This window comes from Muscardinus avellanarius (genome assembly GCF_963383645.1).
Source record: "Muscardinus avellanarius genome assembly, chromosome: 11".
Taxonomy (NCBI): Eukaryota; Metazoa; Chordata; class Mammalia; order Rodentia; family Gliridae; genus Muscardinus; species Muscardinus avellanarius.
This window is the reverse complement of record NC_137797.1, coordinates 71,777,121-71,790,524: the sequence shown is the minus strand read 5'-3', so window position 1 is coordinate 71,790,524 and position 13,404 is coordinate 71,777,121. Positions and strand designations below refer to the sequence as shown.

General features: G+C 46.9%; 1 protein-coding gene across 1 annotated transcript; it reads left to right on the top strand.

Moving 5' to 3' along the window:
• Nucleotides 1-3,194: 3,194 nt before the first annotated feature.
• TUBA1C (tubulin alpha 1c) lies at nucleotides 3,195-7,325 on the top strand (the record flags this gene model as incomplete). Its single annotated transcript, XM_080705547.1, has 3 exons — nucleotides 3,195-3,315; nucleotides 3,437-3,585; nucleotides 6,351-7,325. 3 exons carry the CDS (start codon nucleotides 3,195-3,197, stop codon nucleotides 7,323-7,325), a joined length of 1,245 nt encoding a protein of 414 aa, XP_080561673.1.
• Nucleotides 7,326-13,404: the final 6,079 nt, after the last annotated feature.

Below are 13,404 nucleotides of genomic sequence, written 5' to 3'. Positions count from 1 at the left end.
AGTGAGACCGGGTTTCAAAATAAGAAAAGAATAGGGTTAGGGGTGTAGCTCAGGGGTAGAATGCCCCTGGGTTCCATCCCCAGTATGCAAAAAAAAAGAAAGAAAAAATGTAACCCGGAAATCCCACAACTAGGATGACTGAGTCAGAAGGATTGCAGGCATGTGGCCAGCCTCAGCTACTTAGACTCTTCACAACTTAGTGAGACCCTGTTTCAAAATAAGTAGGGCAGAGTGTGGAACTCAGTCTGCCTCTGGGTTCAGTCCCCAGTAACACACAGGTGACTCAGATCAGCGAGGCCGATTAAAGGGCAGCACCGGAAGCAGCATACCTGTTTGCACAAACTAATACAAAAAGAAAACTGTGTGGTTTAGGGATTGAACCCAAGGACATTCAGTCTCTGAGCTACACCTCCACCCCAGTTTTTTATTTTGAAAAAGGGTCCTACTAAGTTGCAGAAGGCTGGCTGTGAACCTTTGACCCTCCAGTCTCGGCCTCCCAAGTATTGGGATTACAAGCATGTCACCACTTGCTTCAAAAATTTTTAAACAAGAAACAGCTGCTTTTCTAGTTAATGCTAGACTAAGTGACTCACCTTTGCCTCAGTTCATCTCCCCAGTGCGCCAGGAAAAGTGGAAGGCAAGCAGTTGCCACCAACTTGCCAAGATTAAAGACAGCCCTTTAGACTGGTGATCAGTGAGAGAAAAATTGGGAGTCAAAACTCAGTTAAAGTGCTTTGTTAGAATGGGTGGGTCTTCTCCGACACTGTTTGCTTGTTTGCTCGGCCCTGGTTGGGGACCTTCATGAGCAATCTAGTTCTTTTCAGCTTAGTGCTATGGAGTTTCCAAAGTCCAGATAAAGATAAGTATGGTGCAATAGTAAATAGCCAAGGGTTCTTTAGAACAAATAACTCCTTAGTTCTCCCTACAACTTGTCTAGAGCTGGGGCGTAGACACAGGTAATAGCTTGCTGATGTGGTCAGGAGAACTTGCTTGTTTTGTGGGAAGGAGATGATCATAAGTCAAAGGTTGTGTGTGAGTAATGGGGTTTTATTATCTCAGGTTATGAACCTAGTCCCAGCAAGAACATAGCTGGTGTTGAATTTTCTTAGTTCTTTAGTTGACAGCTTTTAAAACCTTGAAACTGTACTGTTTGGGGAAATGAGAGTAATGGGAGAGATTTGAAAGTTCTCTGCAAGTCTCCAAAGTAATCCAACTTTGGATGAAGTACAATGATCAGCCGGGCGTGGTGGCACACACTTGGGAGGCTGAGACAGGAACACACAGGTTCGAAGCCAGCCTCAGCTACTTAGTGAGGCTTCCAGCAATTTAGTGAGACCCTGTTTCCAAATAAAATATAAAAAAGGTCTGGGAGTATAGCCTGGAGGTAGAAAGCCTCTGGGTTCCACCCCCAGTACCACCAAAAAAAAAAAAAAGAAAGAAAGAAAAATACAATGATCACCCTGTGGTACAGACTCTGTTCGTGTGTGTGTGTGTGTGTGTGTGTGTGTGTGTGTGTGTGTGCGCGCGCGCCCAAAGATTGAGCCCAGGGGCATTCCCTTTGAGTTATATATACCCAGCCCTATTTCATTTTAATTTTGAAACCATCTCAATTTCACTGCTTGCTGAAGCTGTCCTCCAACCTGTGATCCTCCTGGCTCAATTTTCCAAGTGCCTGGTGTGGGATGGGGAGATTACAAGGTGCTACTATTCTCAGCATTTGTGTTACTTTAAGGGATCACCAGGCTTATTGCCCAGGAGTTAGGAAAAATGTTATTGCTAGTAGAGCAGTTTGTCATTTTAAAATGGTAGAAACCATGCCGGGCGTGGTGGCGTACTACGCATGTAATCCCCGCGCTTGGGAGGCGGAGACAGGAGGATCACGTAGGTTCGAAGCCAGCCGTGCTGGCGTAAGAGACCCTGTTTCAAAAATATAAAATAGGTCTGGGAGTGTAGCCCGGAGGAAGAAGGGCTTCCAGGAACCCCAGTACCACCAAAAAAAAAAAAAAAAAGTGGTAGAAACCAGCTGGGCATGGTGACACAGGCTTGTAATGCCAGCATTCGGGAGGCTAAGATTGGAGGATCCCAGTTTGCAGACAACCTCAGCTACTTAGGCCCTTTGCAACCCAGTGAGTCATTGTTTCAAAATAATAAAGGCTAAAAAATAGGGCTGGGAGCCAGGAGTGGTGGTGTACTTTGTAATCCTAATCCCAGCAGTTTTGGAGGCTGAGACAGGATCACAGGTTCAAAGCCAGCCTCGGCTATCTCATGAGGCTCTCAGCGACTTAGACTCTGTTTCCAAATAAAGTATAAAATAGATCTGGGAGTATAGCCCGGAGGAAGAAAAGCCCCTGTGTTCCACCCCCAGTACCACCAAAAAAATAAGGCTGGGGGTGTAGCTTAAAGGTAGAATGCCCCTGGGTCCCATCCCCGGTACTGCAAAAAATAAATAAAAATAGCCGGGCGTGGTGGCTTACATCGTAATCCCAGCATTTGGGAGGCTGAGACCAGAGGATCAGGGTTCACGAACAGCCTCAGCTACTTAGGCCCTCCACAACTTAATGAGACCCTGTTTCAAAATAAAAAATAGGGCAGGGAGTGTAGCTTGGAGGTCAAATGCCTCTGGGTTCCATCCCCAGACTTGCAAAATAAATAAAAATAAAAATAGAGCCGGCCGTGGTGGCACACGCTTGTAATCTCAGCGCTTGGGAGGCTGAGACAGGAGGATCGCACGGGTTTGAAGACAGCCTCAGCTACTTTTGGCTCTCAGCAACTTAGACCTTGTTTCCAAATAAAGTATAAAATAGGTCTGGTAGTATAGCCTGGAGGTGAAAGCCCCTGGGTTCAACCCCCAGTACCCCAAAAATAGTAGAAACCTGACTACAAAGCAGGGATCTGGCCTTGTCTAGCAGTTCATTAGCATATCTCTGGTCTTCCAAAGCATTGTTTCTTAAGAGTTTTGCTTACTAAATAGTCCTGAGTAGGAGTAGCCTCCAAGAAGTCTTTGAAGGTTAGTCACTTAGGTGTGACCCATTCCCAAGTGTCTCATCTAATGTGTCATATTCTATCTAACATTTTTCCTTTTCCTCCCACAGCGTGAGTGCATCTCCATCCATGTTGGCCAGGCTGGTGTCCAGATCGGCAACGCCTGCTGGGAGCTCTACTGCCTGGAACATGGCATCCAGCCTGATGGCCAGATGCCAAGCGACAAGACGATCGGGGGAGGAGACGACTCCTTCAACACCTTCTTCAGTGAGACGGGCGCGGGCAAGCACGTGCCCAGGGCAGTGTTTGTAGACCTGGAACCGACAGTCATTGGTGAGTTGGCCTCTGACCCAAGTGAACTCCTACAGTGCTGAGACCGGAGGTCTGTCCTGGGGGCTCCATGATACCCCATTGTGGGTTAGTGAAGGGCGGCTGGTCTCTTTTCCTTTTCCAGATGAAGTCCGCACTGGCACTTACCGCCAGCTCTTCCACCCTGAGCAGCTCATCACAGGCAAGGAAGATGCTGCCAATAACTATGCCCGGGGCCACTACACCATTGGCAAGGAGATCATTGACCTCGTCTTGGACCGAATTCGCAAGCTGGTAAGCACAGTGCTTAAAGTGGGATGGGTTAGCTGGGTACAGTGGCACATGCCTGTAATCCCAGTACTTGAGAGGCTAAGACTGAGGATCATGTGTTTGCAGCCAGCCTCAACAACTTAGCAAAGCCCTCTGCAACTTAGTGAGACCCTGCTTTTAAATTTCAAAAAAAGATGGATTGTAGCTCAGAGGTACAATACCTCTGAGATCAATCCCCAGTACCACAAAAAAGGGATGAATGATAGTTTTCTCCTAATTTTAAGAGAAAGCAAATGCTGAGACTTATTCTTTGCAACTAAATTGAGACTCTGGCTGCTTGCTCAGTTAACCAGGCTTCTAAACTGGGTAGTCCTGGATTATGGAGCAGGAATACTCTTTTGCCTAATGTGTTTTACAGTAAAAGGCAGATTTGGGCAGCTGTGCTCAATTACTGAGGCAGTTTATTTACATAGTTTGAAGGTGAGAGAGTTTAGCTAGCCACATAATTGTGTAGGAGCCCTGTGTTTAATCCTCAGGTAGGGGAGGGATATAAAAATTCAGAGTACATGAAGCCAGTGTAACACTGCTGGGAACAGCCGGTGGTGTGGGGGGAACGTCCAGAAAAGCTGAAAGTACAGTTGAGAGCTTCCTTGTGACAGAAGCAAGTATCACAGTCAGTGGAAGCAGTGCCCTGCTTTTGTCCTAGGCAGTGAGCTGGTTGTGGCAGAAAAGTTTTAGGAAACTTTGTTCCTGTTAGGAAAGTTAGTGTTTGGGTTGTTTTAATTAAGAGCCTGGTGATCAGATGACGCTGCTCCTTAGGCACATGTGCAGCTTATAAGTAATTAATTAGAAGCCAAGCACTGGAGGCCTGGGGAAATCGCAGTGCAGAGCCCAGCTGCAGCTGGTCTAGTCTGAGAATGGCCTTGCTCTCTGCTTTCTCAGATGTTTATCGTAGGCTTCCCAGCAAAATTGGGTTAGTGATTCCTATGCTTGCAGATCAAGCTTCATCTACAAACATTGATTTGGAAATTGGGGACTTGCCTTTAGGTGAACAAATAAACTCAGTAAAAGCCATTTAGGCTTCTGGGGCAATGTTCATGACCACCAAAACAGTTATACGTTATTACTGTGTGCAGAGGACACTTAATAGGCAAAACTGGTAGAGCATCTGTCTCATCCACTGATCTTGTGTAGTTACTGTGGACCTACAAGATTAGTGAATTTAGGGGTCAGAGAATGTCGTAGCTCCCTGAGCACACTTGAGAAGATAGGGCGGTCAACAGAATACTTTGAAAAGTAAAAATCCTTTCATTGGCAGTTTGCTAATTAGAATAGTCTTTTTACTGGATACTGAACCCAGGGACATTTCTACTTCCAAGCTATACCCCCACCCCTATTTTGTATTCATTTTGAAACGGCCTCACTATGGAGCTGAGGCTGTCCGCGAATGGTGGTCCTCCTGTTTCAGCCTCCGGAATGCTCGGATTGCAAGCATTGTGTCACCATGCCCAATTTATTCTTTATTTTGAAACACGGGGTCTCACTAAGTTGCAAAGGGCCTAAATTGCCGAGGTTGACTGCAAATCTGTGATCTGTCTCAGCCTCCCAAGTACTGGGATCACAAGCATTTAGCACCATGCCTGGCTCAACATTTCTTTTTTCTTTTTGGGCAGTACTGGGGATTTAACTCAGGTGTTCTAACTTTGAGCTACTCCCCCAGCCCTTTTTTTTTTTTTTTTTTAAGATTTAAAGAAGTTTATTAGAAAGAAAAATACAGAAAATAGAAATACAGCCCCATGCCAAAATGGCATGGGGGGGGTGACTCGAAATGAACACACACCCCAGCCCAATTTTTATTTCTTTTGAAACACGGCCTCACTAAGTTGTGGAGGCCTCACTAAGTAGCTGAGGCTGGCCAAGAACCTAATCCTCCTGTCTGCCTCCCAAGTACTGGGATTACAAGCGTGTGCCACCACTCCTGGCTAAATCCCAAGGTTACCCTTGGGCTGGTGTAGCTCAGAAGTAAAGCACTGGGTTCAGTCCTTAACACCACAGGCACAAGGAAAGTTAGCCTTGTTCTGCAGCCACAGCAAGAGCACCAGAGTCTACCTCACAGCTACTGTCACGCTATATTCATTCCAGACTTTGTGATTCTTCTTCAAAGTGATTTTGTGTGTGTGATACTGGGGATAGAACCCAGGGACATTCTACCTCTGAGTAGAATGAACATAACAGCCCTATTTTTTATTTTGAAACAGGGTCTCACTGAGTTGTAAAGGGCCTCACTAAGCAGCTGAGGCTGTCTGCAAACTGTGATCCTCCTGTCTTAGCCTCCCAAATGTTGGAATTACAAGCATGTGCCACCATGCCTGAGTTGAAATCAATATTTAAAAATAACCCCGTAAGCCAGTCATGGTGGCTCACACTTATACTCCCAGTAAGTAGGGGGCTGAGATAAGAGGATCTTGGTTAGCAGACAGCCTCAGCTACTTAGTGATGCCCTCCTCAAAATCAAGAGACTTGTTTCAAAATAAAGAATAAAAAATAGGGCTGGAGGTATAGCTCAGAGGTGGAGTGCCCCCTGGGTTCCATCCTCAGTACTGGGGGAAAAAAAAATAAAATACAGCCCCCTTAAGCTGAGTGTGGCTGAGACAGGAGGGAAGATTGCAGGTTCAGGGCCAGCCTCAGCTACTTGGAGGTGAATGCCTCTGGATTCCATCCCTAGACCTGCAAAAAATAAAAAATTTTTTTAATAAAAAAAAAGTAAAATTAACTCTTTTCTCTTACAGGCTGACCAGTGCACGGGTCTTCAGGGCTTCCTGGTTTTCCACAGCTTTGGCGGGGGAACCGGTTCTGGGTTCACCTCCCTGCTGATGGAACGGCTCTCTGTTGATTATGGCAAGAAGTCCAAGCTGGAGTTCTCCATCTACCCAGCCCCCCAGGTTTCCACAGCTGTGGTGGAGCCCTACAACTCCATCCTCACCACCCACACCACCCTGGAGCACTCTGATTGTGCCTTCATGGTAGATAACGAGGCCATCTATGATATCTGTCGCAGAAACCTCGACATTGAGCGCCCAACCTACACTAACCTGAACCGCCTTATTAGCCAGATTGTGTCCTCCATCACTGCTTCCCTCAGATTTGATGGAGCCCTGAATGTTGATCTGACAGAATTCCAGACCAACCTGGTGCCCTATCCCCGCATCCACTTCCCTCTGGCCACATATGCCCCTGTCATCTCTGCTGAGAAAGCCTACCATGAACAGCTTACTGTAGCAGAGATCACCAATGCCTGCTTTGAGCCAGCCAACCAGATGGTGAAATGTGACCCGCGCCACGGTAAATACATGGCTTGCTGCCTGTTGTACCGTGGTGATGTGGTTCCCAAAGATGTCAATGCTGCCATTGCCACCATCAAGACCAAGCGCAGCATCCAGTTTGTGGATTGGTGCCCCACTGGCTTCAAGGTTGGCATTAACTACCAGCCTCCCACTGTGGTACCCGGTGGCGACCTGGCCAAGGTGCAGCGAGCTGTGTGCATGCTGAGCAACACCACAGCCATTGCTGAGGCCTGGGCTCGCCTGGACCACAAGTTTGACCTGATGTATGCCAAGCGTGCCTTTGTTCACTGGTACGTGGGTGAGGGGATGGAGGAAGGAGAGTTTTCTGAGGCCCGTGAAGACATGGCTGCCCTAGAGAAAGATTATGAGGAGGTTGGAGCAGATAGTGCTGAGGGAGAGGATGAGGGTGAAGAGTATTAATTAACCTTCCTGCTGCAGATCTGCACTTTTTGTCTGAGGATTGTATTTATTCTGCAGTTGTGTGTTTCACTTCTAAGCCATTAATAAATGCTTGTTGTTTTTTGGTACTTGGGATTGAGCCTAGATTCATTCTACCTCCAAGTTATACCCCAACTCCGTTTTATTTTCTATTTGGAAATGGGGTCTCACTGAGTTGTGTAGGGCCTCACTAAATTGCCAAGGCTGTCTTCGAACCTGATAACACCCCATCTCATCCTCCCAAGTACTAGAATTAAAGCATGAGCCACCATGCCTGTTAAATGTTTCCATTTTAAATGTCAAGCTGGCTTCTTAATTCATAGTAAATACTCGACCCACTGGAGACCAAGCAGGTCTGGCAAATGAGCCCCCTGTTCATTCAGCCAGTGTACCTACTCTGCTATTTAGACCTGATGGGTAGTTGTTTTGAGGCAAAGGGCTCGTGTATGTTGGTGTTTCTTGAGCTAAAATGTGAATGTGACTCACCTGTAAATATTAATGCAAACTAATTGTGTAGATCTGGGATAGGGCTTCAGATAATATTGTTTTAAATAATAGTGAGAAGGACTTATGTTGCTAAGTTTCATACTTAGCCAAAACTTACAGTGGCAGATACCACTGACTAATTAATAGTTGGAGAAAGAACTACCTGAGACAAAGTTACAATTCTCACAAGTTGATAATTGTTTGGATACTTGACCTGATATACCATGTACTTTGTGGAGAATATCTGAAATAAGGAAAATTGAGCAGTGTCTATCATAGGAATGATGGTAGAGGGAAGAGTTCCTTAATCTGGACCCTCTACCACACTTGTTGGAAGCAGTTTGGTTCTTGAGGGCAGGGGATGAAGGGGCTTGAATGTGCTGAAGAGCTTGGCAATTGGTACGAGGGGACCAGTGATGTCTGAAAGTTTGGGCAATGGAAAAAGACAATACTGAAAGGCGAGTCTTGTGCAGAAGGAACCAGTTTAGTCATTGGGTGCTTCTGAGTGGAAATGCTTAAGGAGTGGGTGAAGGTGAGAGGATGGTGTGCTGAGTTGCAGGAGTGTTCACCCTCTAGGAGCATTCTACCACTGAGCTGCACCCCCATCTCTTCTTTTTTCCCCTTCGGTACTAGGGATGGGACCTGGGGAGATTCTACCTCTAAGCTACATCTGTGTTTTTGTGTGGTACTGGGGGTGGGACCCAGGGGCTTTTCTATCTCCGGGCTATCATCCCAGACCTATATTATGCTTTTTGTGTGTGTGTGTGTGTGTGTGTGTGTGTGTGTGTGGTACTGGGGTTCCTGGAAGCCCTTCTATCTCTGGCTATACTCCCAGACCTATTTTTATATTTTTATTTGGAAACAAGGTCTCTTAAGCCAGTGAGGCTGGCTTTGAACCTGCGTGATCCTCCTGTCTCTGCCTCTCAAGCATGGAGATTACAAGCGTGTGCCACCACGCCCAGCTTACACTTTATTTGGAAACAGGGTCTCACTAAGTTGCTGAGAGCCTCACTAAGCAGCTGAGGCTGGCTTTGAACCTGTGCAATCCTCCTGTCTCAGCCTCTCAAGCACTGGGATTACAAGCATGCGCCATCACGCCTGGCTATTCTTTATTTTGAATTAGGGTCTCACTAAATTTCAAAGGGCCTCACTAAGTAGTTGAGGCTAGCTGCAAACCTGCAATCCTGCTATCTCAGCCTCCAAGTACTGGGATCACTGCACCTGGCTTCCATGGCCTTACCTTGATAACCAGAGACCATCTCATTCCACTGGTGTTTTGTACCCTTTAGTACCGTTACTTTAGCTCCCCAACTTGTTATGTGTGGTACTGGGGATTCAATTCAGGGACATTCTACCTCTGAGCTACATCCCCCAACCCTGTTTTATTTTACTTTGTCGGTCTGGGGATGGAACCCAGAGGCATTCGACCTTCGAGCTACACCCCTGCCCTATTTTTTATCCTTGATTTTGAAACCGGGTCTTACTGATGCAGAGGGCCTCACTAAGTAGCCGAGGCTGTCCGCGAACTGCAATTCTCCAGTCTCAGCCTCCTGAATGCTGGGATTACAAGTGTGCGTCACCACGCCCAGCTATTTATTTTTTATTTTTCAGTACTGGGGATGGAACCCAGGGGCATTCAACCTCCAAGCTACACCCCCTGCCCTATTTTTTATTTTTTTGAAACAGGGTCTCACTAAGTTGCAGAGGGCCTCACTAAGTAGCTGAAGCTGTCTACAAACCGCAATTCTCTGATCTTGGCCTCCTGAATGCTGGGATTACAAACCTGTGTCATCACGCCCAGCTTATTATTTTATTTTTTGGTGGTACTGAGGTTGGAACCCAGGGGCTTTCTACTTCTGGGGTATACTCCCAGAACTATTTTATACTTTATTTGGAAACAGTGTCTCACTAAGTAACTGAGGTTGGCGTTGAACCTGTGCGATACACCTGTCTCAGCCTCCCAAAGTGCTGGGATTACAATCGTGGACCACCACGCCTGGCTTTATTTTTTATTTTTGAAACAGGGTCTCACTAAGTAGCTGAGGCTGTCTGCCAACTGCCATCCTCCTGTCTCAGCCTCCCAAATGCTGGGATTACAAGTGATAGGTTCAAGGCAAAACCCCTGCTAAACCCTTTCCTAAATGCAAATTAACCTATTGCTTATGAGGTGTGCCAAGATTCTACCTGCAGCCTGAACAGGGTCTGGGATGGAAATGAGCCTTGGAGAGGGTGCCAACCTGCCAGTCTCCCAGAGGACATTCTAGCAAGGAGATGGGATGGGGGTGGCAGATATAATTCCTTCTGCCTTCGGATTGACATTGCGGAACCTGGAGAGCCCGAATCCCCCTGGCCAGGAGCAATGCCCTCCAGTTACCTCAGGAAGCCTTACAGATGAATTATTTTGTCCTTGTGCCAAGATGTGAAGAATTGGAAAGCTTTCAGCAGCCACAACGGTATAGGGTGAGAGAGAGGTGAGTGAAGAGTTTTGCTGAGAAAAAATATTTCAGTGGAATAGAGCCTGGGGAATTGGAAGAGCAAAGTGCCAGTGGTTGGGGAGGGTTCTGTCCTTGTAATGATGATTTCTCTCCTCCTGTGGGTGGGAGAGTGAAGTTAGCCTGCAGCAAGAGCAAATCTGCCCCAAGGTCTAGGTCACTGCTTTGTGGCTGCCAATCATCTGATCTGCCATTGAGAACAAATGAGTCGGGACCCAAAACTGCAGCCTTTGCTGATTCCTGATGGGGACAAATGGACACAGCCTAAGAGGGTCCAGGCTCTGACTGTCAGAGAGGCTTAGACTGCCTCACCTGACTTGTCCAGAGGAGTCAGCTGCTTCTAAGATCTGGAAGCTGCTGGCTGCCAAGGGGCAAGTGGGCCTGGGCAGAGCTGCTCCGCTCTGGCAGAATGACTTCAGGGGGCCTGCTGCAAATGCCTGTGGACCAGCAAGAAACTCAGACTAGAGGTTGACTGGTAGGTTAGAAAAGTTAAAATCCAAGCCAGGCATGATGGCGCACACTTGTAATCCCAGCATTTGGGAGGCCGAGACAGGAAGATAGCTGTTAGTGTGACAGCCTCAGCTACTTAGGCCTTCTGCAATTTAGTGAGACCCTGTTTCAAAATAAAGAATAAGAAATAGGCCTGGGTTATAGCTCAGAGGTAGAATGCCCCTGGGTTCCATCCTCAGTACCACACACACACACACACACACACACACACACACACACACAAAATCTAGCCATGCCTATAATCCCAGTATTTGGGAAGCTGGGTGTAGTGGCCATATGCCTGTAGTCTGGTACTTGGGAGGCGGAGACAGGAGAATCATAGGTTAAAGAATAGCCTCAGCAATGGAGCTAGACTCGCAGCAACCTAGTGAGACCCTGGTTTCAAGACAAAATAATAAAAGGGCCAGGGGTGTAGCTCAGAGGAAGGATGCCCCTGGGTTCAATCACCAGCACCCAAAAAATTAAAGGCGTGGGGGTATATCTTGGATGTAGAAGAGTACTTAAATTCAATCCCTAGTACCAAGAAAAGTCTAGATTGGTGAGGTGATGTATACTTGTAATCCTAGCCACTCAGGAGTCAGGAGGATCATAAATTCAGGGCCAGACTGAATTTTTTTGGTGGTATTAGGGATTGAACCCATGGGTGCATCCTACCTCTGAGCTACACCCCTGGCCCTTTTATTATTTTGTCTTGAAACCAGGGTCTCACTAGGTTATTGAGAGTCTGGCTCCGTTGCCGAGGCTGTCCTTGAACCTGTGATTCTCCTGTCTCAGCCTCCCAAGTACCAGATTATGGGTATATGCCCACCACACTCAGCTACTTTTGTTTGATGCATTGTAACTACATTATAGGTTTGTAGTGATGCATTCATTCAGTGTGTGTGTGTGTGTGTGTGTGTGTGTGTGATGTTACTAGGAATGGAACCCAGGAGCATTCTACCTCAAAGCTATGTACCCTCGGCCCTATACCCTCTCTGAGTTGCAAAGGGCCTCACTAAGTAGTAGCTGAAGCTGTCCTTGAGGCGTGATCTTCCTGTCTCAGCCTCCTAAATGCTGGGATTACAAGCGTGCGCCACTATGCCCAGCTTGCTTTATTTTGAAACAGGGTCTCACTAAGTATCTAGGGCTGGCTAGGAACTTGTGATCCTCTTGTCTCAGCCTCCCAAGCACTGGGATTACAAGCGTGCACCACCATGCCTGGCTTACGTACATTATTTGATAAGTTTTCTTTCTGGTACTTTTTTATTTCCTCCTTCCTCCCCTAATCCCCTGTCAGTACTTTACTGGTCTCCTTATTTTTATGGGGTCCCTTTGCTTTTTTTCTTTCTAGCCTCTACATAAGAGAGAAAAGGTATGACTCCTCATTTTCTGAGTCTTATTTATTTATTTATTTATTGTGGGTCTGGGGATAGAACCCAGAGGCATTCAACCTCCGAGCTACACCCCCTGCCCTATTTTTTATTCTTTATTTTGAAACCGGGTCTCAGTTGCAGAGGGCCTCACTAAGTAGCTGAGGCTGTCCGCTAACGGCGATCCTCCGGTCTCAGCCTCTCAATGCTGGGATTACAAGTGTGCGCCACCATGCCCGGCTCTGAGTCTGTTTTATCTCACTTAGCATGACTAGTTCTATATATCAGCCTAGGCTCAAAATAAAGGGAAGCTTCATCTGACTTTGCCACTCAGGGTCTGCCTGATGCCACCTGGGGCTTCTGGGAGGCCTTCTGATATAACACAGTGAGATCTTTTAGTGATTGTATCTCCAAGTGCCAGGAGAGGGGCCGGGCGTGGTGGCACACTCCTGTAATCCCAGAATTTGGGAGGCTGAGACAGGAGGACTGCAGGTTTGAGAACAGTCTCAGCAAGTTCTCAAACGTAGGTTGACTCATCAACCTAAGTTAGACCCTGTTTCCAAATAAGAAATAAAATCAGCCTGTGGGTATAGCTCAAAGGTAGAATGCCTCTGGGTTTAATCCTCAGTAAAAGAAAATAAAAATAGGGCTGGAGGTAGAATTCTACTTCCTCTGGGTTTAATCTGTCTTCTCTCTCTCTCTCTCTCTCTCTCTCTCTCTCTCTCTCTCTCTCTCTCTCACACACACACACACACACACACACACACACACACACACACACACACACACACTTCCAGGTGAGGGCTGGCCTCTGTGGGCCTCATGCCCATGGTTTGGAAAGGCTGCCAGCTGTGGAGATGACTTCTGGCACAGCTCAGAGGCTGCTTTGGAGTCAGAATTCTGAGCTGGGTGTGGTGTTATACGATGTAATCCCAGTACTTGGGAGGCTGAGACAGTATGATCATGGGTTTGAGGCCAGCCTCAGCAATTTACTGAGGCATTTAACCTAGCAAGTCCCCATTTCCAAACAAAAAATAAAATAGAGCTGGGCGTGGTGGCACATGCTCGTAATCCCAGCATTTGGGAGGCTGAGACAGGAGGATCAGGTTCACAGACAGCCTCAGCTACTTAGGCCCTTTGCAACTCAGTGAAATGCTGTTTCGAAATAATAAAAAATAGGGCTGGGGGTGTAGCTCGGAGGTGCTTTGTTCAGGCTTCCTGAAT